The 17,354-nt window shown below is 42.0% G+C and overlaps 1 protein-coding gene across 15 annotated transcripts in view; it reads right to left on the bottom strand.

The window, feature by feature from the left end:
- otofa (otoferlin a) overlaps positions 1-17,354 on the bottom strand; it is an 80,179-nt gene that overhangs the window by 22,198 nt on the left and 40,627 nt on the right. For 3 of the 15 annotated variants that reach the window (XM_068724561.1, XM_068724564.1, XM_068724563.1), the window contains exons 10-44: positions 17,205-17,267; positions 16,058-16,142; positions 15,747-15,906; positions 15,226-15,412; positions 14,290-14,476; positions 13,517-13,740; positions 12,633-12,741; positions 12,297-12,483; positions 12,082-12,202; positions 11,739-11,839; positions 11,359-11,449; positions 10,565-10,681; positions 10,270-10,422; positions 9,641-9,833; positions 9,257-9,381; positions 8,735-8,869; positions 7,804-7,965; positions 7,090-7,161; positions 6,687-6,806; positions 6,456-6,617; positions 6,082-6,244; positions 5,535-5,701; positions 5,312-5,341; positions 5,070-5,207; positions 4,880-4,955; positions 3,769-3,914; positions 3,536-3,670; positions 3,292-3,429; positions 3,060-3,187; positions 2,712-2,882; positions 2,236-2,396; positions 1,978-2,120; positions 1,805-1,893; positions 1,473-1,571; positions 1,169-1,267 (exon numbers count right to left, since the gene is read on the bottom strand). In XM_068724561.1, coding sequence (XP_068580662.1) covers positions 1,169-1,267; positions 1,473-1,571; positions 1,805-1,893; positions 1,978-2,120; positions 2,236-2,396; positions 2,712-2,882; positions 3,060-3,187; positions 3,292-3,429; positions 3,536-3,670; positions 3,769-3,914; positions 4,880-4,955; positions 5,070-5,207; positions 5,312-5,341; positions 5,535-5,701; positions 6,082-6,244; positions 6,456-6,617; positions 6,687-6,806; positions 7,090-7,161; positions 7,804-7,965; positions 8,735-8,869; positions 9,257-9,381; positions 9,641-9,833; positions 10,270-10,422; positions 10,565-10,681; positions 11,359-11,449; positions 11,739-11,839; positions 12,082-12,202; positions 12,297-12,483; positions 12,633-12,741; positions 13,517-13,740; positions 14,290-14,476; positions 15,226-15,412; positions 15,747-15,906; positions 16,058-16,142; positions 17,205-17,267 — 4,637 coding nt within the window. Of the gene's footprint in view, positions 1-1,168; positions 1,268-1,472; positions 1,572-1,653; positions 1,894-1,977; positions 2,121-2,235; positions 2,397-2,711; positions 2,883-3,059; positions 3,188-3,291; positions 3,430-3,535; positions 3,671-3,768; positions 3,915-4,879; positions 4,956-5,069; positions 5,208-5,311; positions 5,342-5,534; positions 5,702-6,081; positions 6,245-6,455; positions 6,618-6,686; positions 6,807-7,089; positions 7,162-7,803; positions 7,966-8,734; positions 8,870-9,256; positions 9,382-9,640; positions 9,834-10,269; positions 10,423-10,564; positions 10,682-11,358; positions 11,450-11,738; positions 11,840-12,081; positions 12,203-12,296; positions 12,484-12,632; positions 12,742-13,516; positions 13,741-14,289; positions 14,477-15,225; positions 15,413-15,746; positions 15,907-16,057; positions 16,143-17,204; positions 17,268-17,354 lie in introns of those variants that run through there. The other 12 variants (XM_068724568.1, XM_068724570.1, XM_068724571.1 and 9 more) reach the window with 8 other exon arrangements.

The raw sequence follows: 17,354 nt of genomic DNA, 5'->3' as shown, positions 1-17,354 counted from the left end.
CACTGCATAAATACTCTTATTATCCTCCATGTATTTAGGGTTGTTTGAGGACGGCACCCAGTTTGTTACAGTGCAGTCCTGTAGTGACACATCCATTTTTTGGAAAATGTGTTTGGTTAAGAGATAGATGCAGGATTTAGGAGGCTCTGACATTACTAATTTTAATTTTTCTTACTGGGACAATTGAGACATTATTAATGTTATTAGTTACCCCATTGCTTTGTCTATTATTCGTCAATGGTTATACTGCAAGCCTGTGAACATTTGCTGCGTCTTCCATTCACTTTAATGGAGGTTCATATGATAAATGAATTGATTTATTTGGGGGGGGGGGGGGGGGGTTCAATGTGATGCATTCATTGGACAGAAGACTAATGTAATTGCACCTTAAAACAAGTCAAAATGTCTGCCATGAAAAAGGTCCACATTGGAGCTCTGTCATACTGCCATGCATATTCTTTACTGATATACATGCAAGAAGCTCCAAACACCTTCAAATTGAAATCACAAATATCTTTATAGCCAGGTAAAGTAATTTCAAGTAAAATCAATAATACAGGACCAAACCACAAACCTTAAACAAACTTGACTTTAGAAATAGTTTGACAAAAAAAAAAAAGATTGTTTAATAAAATAAAATAAAATAGTAGTTTGACAATAAATAATGAAAATGATGGTTTGACCAAAAATGGTAGTCTAAGTAAATAAAATAGAAGTTTTACAAAACAGGAAATTGTACTGTGGTTTAACAAAATAAAATAAAAACGCAGCATAACAAGAAAGAAAATGGTAGTTTGACAAAAAAAAAGAAAACTGTATTTAGTCATGATAATGTCAGTTGATTATGTTAAATATAAATTTCTCTTACACTTGAACCGCTTTATGTATGTATTTATTTCAATCTCAGCATATCTGTGGATTATTTTGGCATATATTCGACTATGATCATGATTGTACTCAACAAGTTGTTCATGTGGTTTGATCCTGGCTGAACTCATTTTTCATTGGGCAATAGTTGTAAGCGTGCTATTTGGAGAGTTTAAGACAAGCAAGGTTACGTGCTGGATGGAGGGTTAAGACAGGAAGTGAGAAAGGGAAGAAATCAATGACTCCAGGAGGAAGGGAGGGAGGTAGTTGTACGAGCCATGCGATGGAATCGTGTGTTTACCCCCTGACATAGATGTCAGACATCTTCTCTCCTGTCATGAAAGCATCGTCCTCTAGAATTACGTCATCAGTGTTCCAAATAACAACACGAAGCTCAAAGCTAGACAGCAGCAGAGCATTGACCAGAGGAGAGAGAGAGGACGACAGACAGGAGACACGCCACAAACACAAACAACACAAAAACGCACAGAAAAAAATGGAAACAAAACAAAAAAATAATGGTTAACTGCAAAAAAAAAAAAAAATCCACACACAGCTCACACCCACGGGAACGAGGCTTGGCCGCCGCGTCCCACTGTACCTACCCCCTGACAAATATGTCACTGGACTTTTCCCCAGTGAAGTAATCATCGTCCTCCAGTATTACTTCGTCTGTATTCCAAATAATCACCCTGAGCTCATATCTGGTAAGGGGGGGAGGAAGGAACACACAGTTGGACTTATATTTGACAATAAATGGAGAGCTAACTAGTAAAACAGACTCACCATAACTTAAGCTGGGGATAAAACTACGTATTCTGTTGGAAAAACTGAACTTTAGACACTTCAAAATGCAATTAATAAATATCTTTCCCATTAAATCTGCATTGGATTTACAGTTATCCTGTTTGTCTTGTTGTCTCCAGCCCGGGCCTACCTCTTTGGTTTCCGTGGCGCTGTGTCAATCGCAGGTCCAGGAGCAGGCATGTCCATAGGAAACATATCCACCCACATCTCAATACGGCCCTTTGAACGCACAGAGAACAAAGTACAGTCCAACCATCATTTCAACCCGTTTCATGACTCCAGACAAGCGTGGCTCTTTCCTACCTGCTCGATGCCGGGTTTGTCGGGGTTCAGAAGGGGTCTGGTCTCCACGTGTTCAGGGACGAGCTTACAGCCCACCCTCGGGATCTCCTCCCAGTGGGTCAGCACCGTCAGAGCCAAGTGCTCCTCCGTCTGCTTCTTCAGACCTGAGACATCGACGCAAACGAAAGGGAATGCAAAACGTTCAAATAGTGATGTTTATTAATCAGACGTAGGGCTTTTATATGATCTCACAGTTTTAGGAGCAACATGCAGCCATACCATTTTCATCCTCAATCTCTGTAGGTCCGTGAAATATTCGATTGGCCACCTTGACTTTGCCTCCCGGCCCGTAATGAGGTCCATCGATCTTGCCGTCCTTACAGAGCTTCGCCAGAATCTGACTGGGCTTCATTGGGTCCCGCCAAACATTGTATCCATGGCTGACATCGATAGATAACAAAAGAGGTAATTGAAGTTCTGAAGTCTTCAAGCCAATCAGAAAGTGATCATAAGTTTCATAAATATAGAAGACTACATTTCTGCTAGTTGGGCAAAAATTTAGGCTTTTGAGATGCCTTCACAGCATAATGTGAGAGTGACGACAACATTTCTGTTATTACTATAACTTATAAACTTGTATCCTTGTCAAAAGACAAAGTACACTAAATAAAGACAGGTTTTGTGTTTCATACGGTGACACTGTAACTAAACCATTAACTAAAAACACATAAAGGATAAAAGACGAGGAGGCTCACACAGAGTAGTTGGATGAAATGCCACAGGTGGCTCTGTATTTGCTGTAGAAACGATTCTCCAAGTCAATCTTCGTCTCTCCGATCAAGTCGTCAGTGCCGACCAGGTCCCAGTCGTACACCGACACCGTTAGCATGGACTCCATGGGGAACGTGGCCTCAATGTCAAATGATCTGAGCACAAACAAGTAGAGGATAAACGGGTGAGAAGAAGAATTATGCGTTAAAGCAAAATGTGAGAATGACAACAGACCCAGGCTGTTTTGATGACAGCCAGACTTCTTCCTCCTGCTCTACCAACACATGCCAATAAACTGAAACTAAATCAAGAGCAGCTAGCTATCAACTTACTTGCCAAATACAGGATTGAGCTGTTTGGAGATGTAGTTCTCTTTGTCCTTGACCTCTGACTTGCCCAGCTTGATGACAACATATGGATCAGCCTTCCCATTGATATCAGCAGGATGAAGATCTGCAGCCTGGAGGACAAAATCAAGAGAAATATTTGTCAGTTTCTGTTTATTACGATGTGAGGTTTTTTTTTAACTGCCGTATAGGTTTAAATGATAAGGAGGTCACTCACCCTGACCACATAGACGCGGACAAGGACGTTGATTGGATCGTTATGTGGGATGCTCTGGAACATGCCCATATTAGGATCGAATCCTGCCTCTCTTGTGATTTCCTCAGACAGAGGTAGCTTGTACATGCATAAGGATCCCTGGGTCACAGAATAAATTACCGGGGTAAAAGACGAGCGTATGACTTATTTTCAGTCCGTTAATGTAGGCTGGGAATTTTTTTTTTTTTCTTTTTTTTTTTCCCACCTTGAATCGGCCAACAATCCTGTCGTCATCCATAGCTTGTTCGTCGTCATCCCCAGCCTTTCCTCTGTACAAGTTGAAAGTGTGAAGCCAGTCTTCAAAGTTTCCATACTCACTCTCCAGTTCCTTGTTGTACACCTGTGTAGGTAAACAAACATATCGAGTGTTTGTCTCTGCATGTCTATTAATGTGCGCTGGTTAATTTTTTTTGTCAGAGTGCGAACGACGTTACTCACCATCAGCTCATCGACTTTTGCTTTAACCGGTCGTTTATCAGAGCCGTCCGCAGCCTGGCCCTTCTTCTTGTCCCTGGAGCTCTTCTTCTCTTTGCTCTTTTCCTTCGTCTTGGACCCTTTCAGAAGAAGGTCATCAGGTTTGATATCTGATTGGAGGGGGTGAGTGAAAGTGGAGGTGGACAAAGTAGGGTTGGAGTCATGAAGAGGGGTGGCAGGGTTGCACACTACACGTGTCACTCGACATGAAAGCTGACCGAAATCGTGTCGTAAAAGAGGTCAAACGAACCAAAAACATCACAAAATGTTAAAATACTCTTATAGAGTAACTTACCACCTGGAAATCATATTTTTGATGATCGTTGCGTATAACAGTACATAATTTATGTAATTATTTATGCAATCGTTTGATTCAGGGGGTCTGTTTGAGCCAGCTTTCATGTATGCTGCAGAGCTGGGAGGTCATGCTGATGTAGGAAATGGTTATGAATATGATAATGTTTGACTCATGTTCAAAGCACGGATGAAGGATGATTCCATGGGAGCAAAGAGATGAAGAGCAGGAAGCACAAAACAATTCTTCTGTGCGTTTTATGCTCAAACTGCATCTCAAGAATAAAATTAATTGTTAGTATTTTTGTATACTAATTGCTATACGGTATACTACGACGATTATCATGTAGTATGCACTTGGGTCACAGCTGCAGTGTACAGGTAACGGGCACCACTTTTTTCCATTGTTGGAACTTTTCAGGGCACAATAAACGGGACACTCAAATAAAATGGAGGATAATAAATATAGTGCACAATAATTTACAGTAAATAGGGAGTGATTTAGGGATCAACCACAGTACATTTCTTTGACTGAGACAAGTAAAGTGCAAAACTAGTTTATCTACGCTACCTCAGGCAGTGCAGTTGACAGAACTGTATTTCCTTCATCCTAAGGGCTATCAACTCAAAATGAATAAACAACTGAGAATTATTCTTTCAAACGTCAATGTAGAATGCTGAACTTAGAAGCCAATATTAGTGACACATCCCTCTAAAAGAAGTCAAAGCAGCAGACATTTGAGCACAATGGCCGGCCACCCAGCTGAGGAGGGTTCAATACCTCCTGCCTCCGCAGCGATCTCCAGGTCCTCCCTCTCCTCCGCCTCTGCCTGAGCGGTCTCCTGGGCTCTGAGGGTCTGGGGAACCGGGCAAGAAAACGTCATGAGTCTAATTTAGGAGTTCACTTGTCAGGGCAATAACAGAAGCATGTGTAGATGTACATAGAACATACAAGAATAGAATAGACAAACCTCCTTCAGTGTCTCTATTGAAGCAAAATATTTGGACCACCAGTCCAGCATTCTCTCGTCCATCTCATCTTCTTCCTCTACTCCTCCCTTCTTTTTCTTCTTCTTCTTCTTCTTGTCTTTGTCGCTCTCCTCCTCGGTCTGTTGACGCAGATTATCAGTAGCTCCGTTTTAATGCACAATGAGGCATTAGTTCAACTTCAGCACGTATTTTCATCGCCTAAATTTCGAGAACGATTACTTACCATGTCAACTTTTACAACAGCGTCAGATGTCTATGATAGGGAGCGTTACATAAAACAACACAGGGGTTAATACACACGATGGATGATGCACATGTACAGACTAGGCAGGTAAAAAGGACTGGACATAAAGCAGCGCTACTATTTACATTCATAAACACACACATTGTACAATACAAATTAGAAGGCAACGCTCTACAGTCAATGGACTCAAAGAAATTCTTACAGCGTCTAATTTGACCACCGTGTCCATCTTTCGGACCAGAGGGTCGGCGTCCATGTTGACGATGATGTCACCTGCGGGGCGAGAGAGGGTGCGGGAGGAAAGGCTGGGTGAGGAGCGAGGATGGGAGCCGCCATTGGCAAGGACCATGTAGCCATTCATTAGCTTAGCTGGAGTGAGGCCGAAGGGCAAAGACAGCAGGTGGCACGAGGACAGGACAGTCAAGGACATGCGAGAGAGGAAAAAAAAAAGATAACAGATGGAAGGGAGGAAAAGTGGTCAGGGCAGAAAGCAAGCGAAGACATCAGCAAAGTTAATAAAGAATGAACATTCATTCTTTAGTGACCAGAATCAGAAATATTGAAATGTAATTCTTAAACTTTGTTTTAACCTTCCTTGATGTACAGTATCCTGGTATTGTCTAAGTGTTACAGGAGTCCTGTCCAAACTGGCATTTCAAAAAGGTTAAAACAAAGAAAAGAAAAAAGAAAGAAAAGAAACACAGAAATGACAACAACAGAAACACAGTCCTTCACTTGAGTGCGAGCACCTGCAGTGGCCCAGTTGTTGGAGGTCTTGTCCGGAGTGCTGTAGATGAAACGTCTCAGGCTGCTTACAGCATGGGTCCCCACCAGGGTATAACGGCCAAATGCCCGGCAGTCCACCACCCGGATGTTGAGAGGAGGGTGGAGAAGCTCATTCTCTGGAAGGTCCTGGGGACAAAATGAAGACATTAAGTTGACGAGGGAAAGGAAAGAAGAGAAGTTTGCGTTATTCCTGCAATAAGTTACAATATGTATTTCAGTTAATTGAAGGCAGCGAGACCAATTTCAAGTCAAGTTTCATGTTTATTGAAAGGAAGTGGCTATAATCTAAGATCCAACTTTGTAGGGGTCTAAATGTCAAATTAACAGCTGTTCTTACCACTTCAAACCATTTAACCAGGGTGCTGAAGTTGGGGTTTTTCTTGTAGTTCTGGATGAGGACAGACTGCACACCTCTACCTGCACACTCTATGTCCACACGAGGCCGATCCACCTGAGCCAGGTTAATCCTCTTCAGGTCCCTTAAGCCCCAGAACAAAACCTGAACCAGAAAATACAGCATTAGGCAGAAGGGGAGCTCAAATAAGAGATCTGGTGGTTAAAATCTCACCTCTATGCGGTAGCGACTCAAGATGGGTCGGATGCCCAACGGCACAGGCAGAATGGGCCCACGCTCCGAGTCTGTCGGTCCTTCAAGTGGAGGAAGATCGGCCCTCCCTCCTTGACCAACCTAATGAAGGAGGAGAGAGCAGAAATTAACCTTACGGTAAAAGTATGCAGTGCTTCTGTGATTTCTGTCTTGTGATACGGCATGAGAACCATACCAGTTTTCTTTAGTACAGTTCTAATATTTGTATTAATTCTGTCTTTTCTTAGTGTGAACACTTTGAGTAAATGCAGAGAAGGCAGAGGTTAATGTAATGTTGGTAGAGATAAAGGTTATTGCAGTACAAACACTGACAACAGAGTAAGACAAAGTGGGAGGAAAAGGAGAGAATGCAAGAAAAGAGCACCTTTATTTGAGGAACAGCAAAGTTATGGACGGCGATCAGAGCTCGCCTAATCGCCTCCACATCGAAAGGTATCTGTAAGCAGCAGGAGGAGGAACAGGAAGGAAGGAAGAAAGGCAAATAGACATTTCAAAGGAGAAACAATGAATATATTAGTGGAAAGGAAGAGGGGTGGCATGGTGGCAGAGGAAACAATGGAGATGCAAATATTTAAAGACGGAAAGGGAAGAAGTAATACAGTAAAAGGAGTATGTGATGGAAACTTTCCATGGGAATCAACGTGAAATAACTTCAATAAGTTACTTGCTCAGACTGTATTTAGAATAGATAATAGATCCCAACAATTTAGTTGAGTTGAAATATATTTAATATCAAACTCTAAACTCTTTTCCAAGCTCAATTCCTATTTAATGGGACGCTGACGAATGATCTGTACATGTGATGGAAGAGTGCGCTACATACTGCAATGCATGGTTACAACTACATATGTATACTTTTAGCCCAAAAAAAACAGAGAATTGCATTTTTCCTCCCAAATAAGTTCACTGTTAAAGAAACAGCGGGGGGCTCTATTGGCAGTAATGGTTGTTCATTCTGTACACGTGACATCTGTTGTACTTCTGTCCATCCTGGGAGAGGGATCCCTCCTCCGATGCTCTCCCACAGGTGTCTCTCTCTTCATTCATTTGTGTGTGTGTGTGTGTGTGTTTTTGTTACCTGCAGAAGCTCGAAGGCAGCCAGCAGTTCCCCAGCGGTGCAGTTCCCTCTGTAGATCTGGTAGTACTCCAGCTGTGGTGGGAACCTCGGGGGGCCGTAGTACTCGTCACACATCTTGATGGTGGGCTTCGCAAAGGTGCGACCTATGAACTCTGCCTTGCCCTGAAGACCACATTGTGACAGCAGGCAGTCGAGACAGTCAGGGGACAAGGGAAGGGAGTTAAACGCGGGTGAGGGAAGTGCAGTTTCTATGGCAGCCACTTGGTGTCAGTATTAGTCAAAGTGGTGGAAGGTTTCAAAAAATGTGAAATTTTGAGAGGGAAAGCTTGCAGCAAAAACTCAGTCTTATATAACACAAACAAACTCCCTGACTAAAGATTAGAGTGTAATAGAACAAAAAAGAGGCGTACTCATTAAAATGATACCTACACCAGCATTTTTTTTATAAAAATTTTGTGGTTGAGTATTGCGAGGCCGATTTTCTACACCGCACCACTACCACTAGTGTACAAGCATTAATGCTCCTGCAGCTACTGCTGTTACGAAGTGAGAGAGGAGAAATGGAGGAGGTGCATGCAAGTTTGTTCCAGAGCTCATCAGCAGCTAGATGAACCTGACAAGTCATGCTGTATCAGCTAACAGACTCTAGTCAGCTATTAGCACATCTAATTCAACGCAGTCTTTACAGTAGTAATGCTTTCACACTCTATTTAGCCAGCACAGCATGAGCACGGCCAGAGATAAGGTGAAGGGTGGGGTGGAATGAAATAAGGGTGTACAGACAGTCAGCACACGAGGGAAGGAAAAGCAAAGCACTTTTAGACTTCTTTGCGCAAAGTGAATGGTTTAAAACTGCTTAACAAGCATCGACAAATCTATTAATCGGTGTCTCAACGACGCATCCATTCATTCACACAGAGTGAGATCCTACCACGGTGTCCTGGTCATAGATTTCGACTACAATGATTGGAGGGTCATCTCTCAGCTCACTGGCCTCCCCGAACAGCTCCACATCGTCAAACACCAGCAGCTGGTCCCATGTAGGGCAGAGAGTCTCGCTCAGGATCTGCAGCACACACATCAAATCAAATAAACCTTTATTGACACACGCGTATGTACACATCACACGCAGTGAAACCTGCGTTTAACCCATCAGTGGGCAGCTGCTACTATACAGCTCCGGAGGAGGAGTTTGGGTGTCCCATGCCTTGCTCAAGGGCAGCTCGGCAGTGCCCGGGAGTTGAACCGGCTCCTCTCCAGCTACCCAATTCCACGCTCAGTACTCGGTCCAAGCGCCAAGTCCCCACGGACTGAGCTACTGCCGCCCATATCAACTCAGTTAACGCATAATCAATACAAACACTCGGTCAGTTCTCACACACACACACACACACACACACACACACACTCACGATGTCTGTATGTTTACATATACACTCATTCATGGTCCTACCTCAGTAACCTGGCTGTGTGTGGAGAAGAAGACCCGGGCGAAGGGATCTGACAGGCCGCTGTTGTCAGCAGCGAACAGACTGCGAGCCTGGTACATGTGTGCTCTCAGCTGAAACACCTGCTTCACTGATGGACGTGCAAACATCACATCGCATTAATTGACAATCAGAACCCTTTGTTAGCAATCTGCTATAGAAGTCAGAAAAGTGAAGAACAAAAGCGATCAATGGGAGTCAAGTGTTGACTTCTGAGTGAGTTTGTTTTTCTGCGTTTTGCCTCCAATTGATTTTTGATTTTCTTGAGTTAAAACTGAACAACCAATAAAGAAAAGTAAAACTACTGAAAAACAAATAATGAATTCAAACGTATAAACTCAAGAGCTTACTGTTGTAGACAAGGCTGACGGGGGGGACGGAGTGAAGACCGTGGCCCATTTTAGCAGATTTGATCTCTTCAAAACCATTAGGCAGACCATTGAGAAAGTCCTTCCTCTGCTTGTTGAGGCCGAGCCACAGATACATCTCCAGCTTAGCCTGGACTGTCCAGCCTGCGGGACCAAACCCCTTCTTACCAGGCAGCTGTGGGCACAGATTACAACAACAACAGCAGAGGACTGAATGAAGACAGGAAAGCACATATTACAGTACAAACCTTTCTTTGGTGTCATTGCCAATCATTAAGCATTATGCTGACAATGTTGCAACATGGCCCAGCCCATACATATTAGGAAGCCACCACATTGATTTTCAAGCTTCTCTCTCGGCAGCTGTCATAGATTCACAAGCCTATTCACAATAATACTTGTCAATACTGTATCTTGTATATTGACTGTTCAGCACTACTAATCATCTCACAGTGCAGCCAGCAGCAAACTTTATCTTACATGTTTTCCGCTTTAACTGGCCATGAGAATAATGAGCGGTGATTCATTTTACGAAGGTTGAAAATGAGCAAAGTGTGTTTTAATGACTAACGGTGTTTGACCAAGAGAGGAGCAGGAGGAGATGATTGCACCTTGAGGAAGACAGCTTTGACTTTGCCACAGTCTTTTCCCGTTTCCTCATCCACTATGGAGTAGAGGATGTCTTTGGAAGGAATCCGGGCGTAGGCGATGCGCTTGTTGTTGCTCATCATCCAGATGAAAACATCTGGGATGCTGTGCTGAGGCTGGACAAGATGAATGGATAGGATCGATTGATATGGGATCAATGCTTATATACTGTATATTGAGTCTGCGTTAATAGTTCTATGCACTCATTCTGTGTCCGTTCTGTACCTGGAGTACAGGGTTAGGGGTTAGGTACAGTACCTCGTCTGCGAGGAAACGGAGCTTCTGCAGGAAGTTCTGCACCAGCTTGAGTTTGTCTCTGACTGTGTTTTTTTTCACCTGAGTTCGGATCTGCTTGGCCTGCTGGCCCATGCTGTCCTGCAGATTACACATATACATAATGTACACACATCATAGCTGGGGTCCATCTGTATTCAATTTAAACATCTGCATGAGTGGATCTTAAAAATGGAGTCCCTACACATCCATGACTTTTCCCACCAGATTTGTTTTGGTGTTCTCCTGCAATACTTGTGCTTTCCATGGCAGTTGTCACATTCCCTCACAAACAGTGTTGTAGTGCAGCTACAGTATGCAATTTAGTCATTTATTTTCTTTCTCAGTATGCGTTAAGTAGACATACTTCTCAGGTCAAACAGTGGATCTTATTCATAGCTTAACCTCCACTATAACGCATGCATACAATTCTTCTTTCTTTAGAGAACACTTTGTAATTCCGTTGCATTTCCTCTTGAAGCAAATCAAAAGTCTACTTGCAATCAAATACAAACTTGAATCAGAATATGAAACAGTTATAAGAATATGACAGTATTGCAAATGCATGAAAATGTAGGCAAAGAAGTATTCAAGGGAGTGAATGTGTTACAAAAATTAATTTCCCTGCGTGGCCTTTACAGGGACTCTAAACTGTTTACTCACTAAGGCGCTGGGATTTGAGACTGAAACGCAGCCAAATTGATTAATCACTGCTTCATTTTCTCCTCCATCACTCACGCTGCTTCCTTCTTTCTCTATTTGAGAAACATAAATCATACCATCTCTCTCATGCAGGACTTGAGCCGCTCTCGATCCAGTTTGGTTCGGCCTGCCTGGTTCACGTCCTTGTTAGCCAGAATCACAAACCGGCTGGAAATAACCACAAGACACAGAGGATGGAACATGAACGTGACTTGACTCTATATGTCTCATTCTTCTGCGATTGTCACCGTGACCTAATGACTGTGCTTTAGAGACGTCTCAGCATCAGTTGTGTCTGGGTCATTAATGAAGCTGCTTGTAGTCACATCATTGTGCACGTTTGAAAGGTTTTTAACAGCAATTCAATTCAAAAGTGGCTAATGAGCACTATAACTCTGTATCTGTGCTGACCGCTAAGTCACAATGACAACACAATTATTAATTTTAAGTATCTTGCCTGCAGCCGACACTGAGCTCCTCCAGCACTCCCCTGAGTCTGCGCTCTGGAAAAGCCTTCTCCGTCTTAATGATCTCCTGAACATCATTCAAGCCCTCTTCCTGTCCGGACACAAACATATCGGAGCTTAGGACAAAAGTTGTTAATACTCATATGGTTTTTATTTATCCAAGATATATTTGACAAATGCAAATTGTCCCATATCAACATACACATGCGCCTGAATACTTCCTCAAAAAGCTGCTACTGTAGCAGGACTATAGACTCTTAGTTGTGTTGTTACTGCTATAATCTGGCCATCTGAGCCAACCTTTGCATATTGGTAATAAAGGTGTGTACCGACCAGCTTGTCAGCGATCTTGTCCATCATGTTGGAGTTGTAAAGTCGTCTTCTCTGGTCCTGCCACCAACTTTTGATGTAGACACACGGCTTCTTTTCAAAGTAGGGAAGATGGAAATAATTCCTAAAAAAAGTACAAACAAATGACTCGGTTCACAGTCCAACACCCTAAATTGTCACAATTGCTTCCTAAACATCCTCAAACCTTGACCCCTGACCTGTCGGTGATGACAGGCTTCATTGGAGGAGTGGAGGAGACAGAAACCAGGTCCCCGTCCTCGTCCGCCTCGTCCTCACTGGAGTTCTGTATGAGCTCGCTCTCCTCTTCTTCATTCTCACCATCTTTCTTCTTCTTCTTTGTCGATGAAGGCTTGCTTACACCATCTATCTGGTTGCCATAGTTCCCTGTTAGCGGGCAGAACATTCCACGTTGTTCTGGAGTTTGCTTGGTTACGGTATATATAGATATATAGATTTTTCTATGTCACGTCGCTCTGATAAACTGTAAACGTGTGGAGGTCAATGCTAACAAGATGAAGGAAAGGTTTATTTACCGATTGTTATTTCAAAACTTATCGCTTTGTCACCAATCTTCCTGTCTATCATGGTGGCCTCCAGGCAGGAACCAAAGAGGAAGAACTCATCTATTTTCCCAGTGGCGCTCTGATGGAGTGAGGAGAAGCGCAATAAAAGAAATATTTTATTAGATTGAAATGCATTCATTGTATTGAGTCTGTGGAAGAATTACTGAATCTGCTCTTTTCTGCAATTCTCTAAACACATAAATTCTATCTGCCTCCTCTCTGAATTACATTTGTAAATGCACTAATTTCCACCATATTTTCCGCCTTATGATCCTTTTTACATATTCATATGGTTGTTATCAGAATATTAATCAATACTCATTATTCTTTTAACAAGGATTTGCAGCAGTTCGTCACGACTTAGCTGCAGCAGAGTTGTTTTACTGTCTGACATAATCAATAAAGGGCCCCAAATCATAACAAATTTACAGTGTGTTCGTATGATAAGTGTCCTCCAAACAAAAACCATAGCATTGAGCCACTTCTTAAAACAGTTCCATTTCCCTCAGTCTCATAAGGGAAGTTTCAGAACAACTCAAATTACATTAAATTAATATAAAACTACCTCTAAAATGTTTTAACTTCAGAGCAAGCCCAGAGAAGATGTAGCTGAAATCAATGGGACAGTCCAATCTTGATTGGTTTCTCCAACAATCTCACTGAATTGGACTATCGTAAATGGACCAGAGCCAGCTCACAATTATCTGGACCAGATAGACATCCTCATCCAACGGTTCATATGTTATCTTACAAAAAGTTATTGTTAATTTTTTCGTGCATTTTCCTACAATTACTTACACCAAAAAGACTATCCAAAAACCGCTTCGCTGTGTCAGCGGTCTCGGTCTTCTCACCTCTGAGATGTTGGAGACGCTCTCCACCTGCACCTCAGTGGAGCTCATGAGCTCAGGTGAAGTGGTGTCAAGGATCTCCACAGCGATGGAGAGCAGGAGACGGGCTCTGAAGGACACGCCTTCTCCAAGACCCTCATTCAGGTCCTGGTGCTCGTCCATCAGAGTGTACTGACGCGTGGAACCGTACATGTTGGCCCAAGCGGGACCCAAGGTGGGCAGGAACCCTGGAGAAGGGGAAATAAATGTCTGTAGGAAATGACGTGGTAATCTACTACTGGTAAGACTTTTGGCTCAATTTGGCTATTGCTTTAAGCTCATTGCTGTGCGGCGTTTTTTTTTAGCATTGTAAGTTTCTAATGTTTTGAGATTCTGTAAGGTTGTACGCTTGATTGTCGGATCAGTAATGGTGGAAATCACTAAACATGCTCAACAGTTTTTCCTCTATGAATAAAAAGAAACTCCAGCCACTGCTAGAAATGGGACTGTGTTACTGGTTTGTGAAGGAATCTTCCCCAGACAATTACGAACATTTTTCATAATGGATATTGCACTTTGATTTAATATATGCTAATGTATGTATTGATTGCAAGTTAATTTGAATGTCATCCCCTGAATTCACAGAGCCATTAGAAAAGGGTCAGGTGGGTCATGCGGTTCGATTCACACAGCACAGCTGATTACCACATACAGTAAAGAAATTAACTAGTTAAAACTGACTAATAAATGTACCTGACAGCTAATCAATGCTAATGACACCAACCGTGTTGGCCTACCTTTATCACCGTCATTTGATATTTTGCGTAGGTCAACAAAGTGGGTTCCTATGGCGACGTCGTTGACCTTATCCGAGTCTCGTATCTGGACCTTCATGCGTTTGCAGAGCGGAGGGAACAGCTCAGTGAAGACGACCTGCTCGTTCCAGATCGGTTCATAACTGCTCTTCTGGACTGAAGTCTTCCCCTGGCGACACATGAAGGAGCAACACTCAAGTTCAAGGTATAAAAAACAATCAGTACCTCATATTAGCTTCAGCCTGTATTTAAGAAGTATCTTTTGCAGGGAAAGAAGGATTTTGTCCCGCATCATTTACATCGAAATCCCTTTGGGACGAGATCTCTTTGCAGCAAATATGGACAGGAGCAACCAATAACCCTTTCAAAGTACACATGGACATTGCAATTATGACAATAAGATACACTAAACAAAAATGTGGCCCAATCCTTCAAGATGCTTTCTCCACATTACTTACTAGAAGCCTGCTCCTCAGACTCTTCAGATGCAAAAAGGCTGAATCACCATCTCATGAATGCTGGCTGGACGATGTAACGGTACATCTCAAGCTCAAACACTTAAAGGCACAGTACTTAAGGCTCAACCAAGAAGTTTAATAAGAACTAGCAACCTTTTATCTTTCTCTTTTCAGTCGTCTCTAGGGATTTTATGTATGTTTTTGTGTTAATGTTTATATATGAGATAAGTGGATCTGTGGGAAAGGCTGAATTGAACATACATGCTGCTCCCTTATGATAATATATATATATATATATATATATATATATATATATATATATATATACATATGTATGTGTATGTATGGATGCATTAGCAATACCACATATTCCAGGGGAGCAAGCATGCTCATTCAGGGAGTAATAACGCCACTAAAAGCTAGCAAAGAATAAGAAACTGCAGGATGTGGAGGGAGTTACTTTCTGCCCAGCAAATTGCACTTGAACGTAGGGGTCCACCAAGTCTCTGCTCTCTCCTATGAAAGCCTTCTTCACGTTAGCCATAATGTTGGTGTTCATTTTAGGAAGTCCCTCAGCGCGGTGGATCTTCACATAAAACCTCGCCCACTGCCTCTCTGCTGGGATGCCCTCTGGGAGCAGGAGGTTCCTGGAAACGAACAGCAGCACAAAAAAAACCTCATTTCAGAGACAGGGTTGTGGAGTCAATGTCTACATTTACAAGAAAGGTAAAGATTGTGGAATAAGCTTCATAAAGATTTGGTTTTAGTATGAAATACTTATTTACTACCCAATCTCAAAGTACTCAAATATTTGACTTATTATACTATAAGAGACACTCTGAAAAACATCTTTGAAATAAAGAAAAAGAGGCAGACAAAACTGTTAAAATGTCCTTTCCACTACTAAAAAGGACATTTTAATTGAACTCAGTATGCTTCAAAATCAATTCAATCTGGAACACACCAGTAACAGCGTATTACCCCTCTAAGTCGTCTTCGTCGGTCTCGTTGGCCTTGTGTGGGGTCTTGATGTTGTCGCCCTTGCTGACCACGGCGATGTCACACTTTACATACCCTTTACAGCCCGCTGTTATGTCATCGGGATCAGACAAGATGGCCCACTTGTGGTAAAACTGATGTTCTAGGATAGATGTAGATCAATTAGTTAATAACTCACGGCTATTATTTAATCCAGGCTCACTTCACAATCAACAAAAGAATGAATGGATTTAAACTTTAGACTATGCATGTATGTTATTAGATTCATATTGGAGCTACAGCTTGTAGTTTACCAGGCTGAGAGTAAACAGTCCCTACATCCATCTTGAAGGTTCCCACCAATGTCCCACTCCGAAGAAGATTTTTAGAATGAATAACCTACGCAGACAGAATTGAGAATGAAATGTTAAAACAAAGAGCTCTACAGTGTTGGAAAAGTTCATAAATAATTTACAAGTGTGAGCGTTAAAGGGAAACAGCTTGCTACGGACTTTATGTTTAACAAGGGGCTGCATGGCGTCTTCACCATTTTTCCATTAAAAACATAACCAGCTTCTCTCTCAGATCATTAATTATCCAAACTAAGGCAGATTCTGATGAAGTCGTTATTGTCCTCTTTACAGAAAATTTGATTTCACAAAAAGATAACATTCAAAACGAGGTATAAAAAAAAAGAACAACAACAACACAAGGTTATTACAGCGTTCCCAGGCTGTTTATTGAGAGTGGTGTCAGCGTCAGTGAGGGGTAGCAGATTGGGAGCGGGGAGACCGATTTATTCTAAAAGATGTGTTGGTAATTTTCAGGAGCTTTTTTTTTTGTTTTTTACTGGCGAGGGTGAGTATGGTGATGCAATAACCGGCAATATCTTTTTATGTCTTCACACTCATTTATACATACTAAAGAGCAGTAATAGCTTCTCTTCTCTGTACCATTAAGTATTCAATATACTTCACGCCCAAAATGACCATTCGTGTATCAATTATTCACCACATGTTACCTTGAACTCTTGAAGAGTTGGGAGTAGTGAGCATGCAACTGGATAAACAAGACTTGGATTATCCTGCACCAGACACTGCATAGAGAATTTGTAAATGCTTGTCTGATATAGTTTTGCCGTTATTAAACCTGGCTTCCATTTACTATAATTCATCGAGACGTCTCTCAGTTTTTCGGATTCTCCCTAAGCATGCGAGACGAAACAAAGCTGTCTTCAAGAATTCAAGGTAACAGTGAGCAATTGATATGCAAATGAAAATTTTAAGGGTGAAGTTTTACTTTCAGGAATTTGATTATCTTCACCATTCAATTCTTCCTGATTAGTTTTATGTGCAAATAAAATCAAACAACCCATGTACCAAAAGAATGTATCAAAGTGGGGGACATGGGTTTGTTTAGCAGCGTTGCAGTGTGTATACTTTCGGGGTTGGCATTACTTACCGAGAGCTTGATGATCTTATCAAACATGACGTCAGGAGGGACGTGGAAGTCAAAGACGAAATACTGCAAAGAGAAGAGAACAAAGGTTTGCTCATTAAAAATTATTATTATTATTATTCGCTTATACTGCTGGATAACAAAGTCTTCTTT

The sequence above is a fragment of the Cebidichthys violaceus genome, unplaced genomic scaffold (genome assembly GCF_023349555.1).
Source record: "Cebidichthys violaceus isolate CVI_PGR_0920_01 unplaced genomic scaffold, fCebVio1.0.p SCAF_31, whole genome shotgun sequence".
Taxonomy (NCBI): Eukaryota; Metazoa; Chordata; class Actinopteri; order Perciformes; family Stichaeidae; genus Cebidichthys; species Cebidichthys violaceus.
This window is presented reverse-complemented; position numbering and strand designations above follow the sequence as displayed.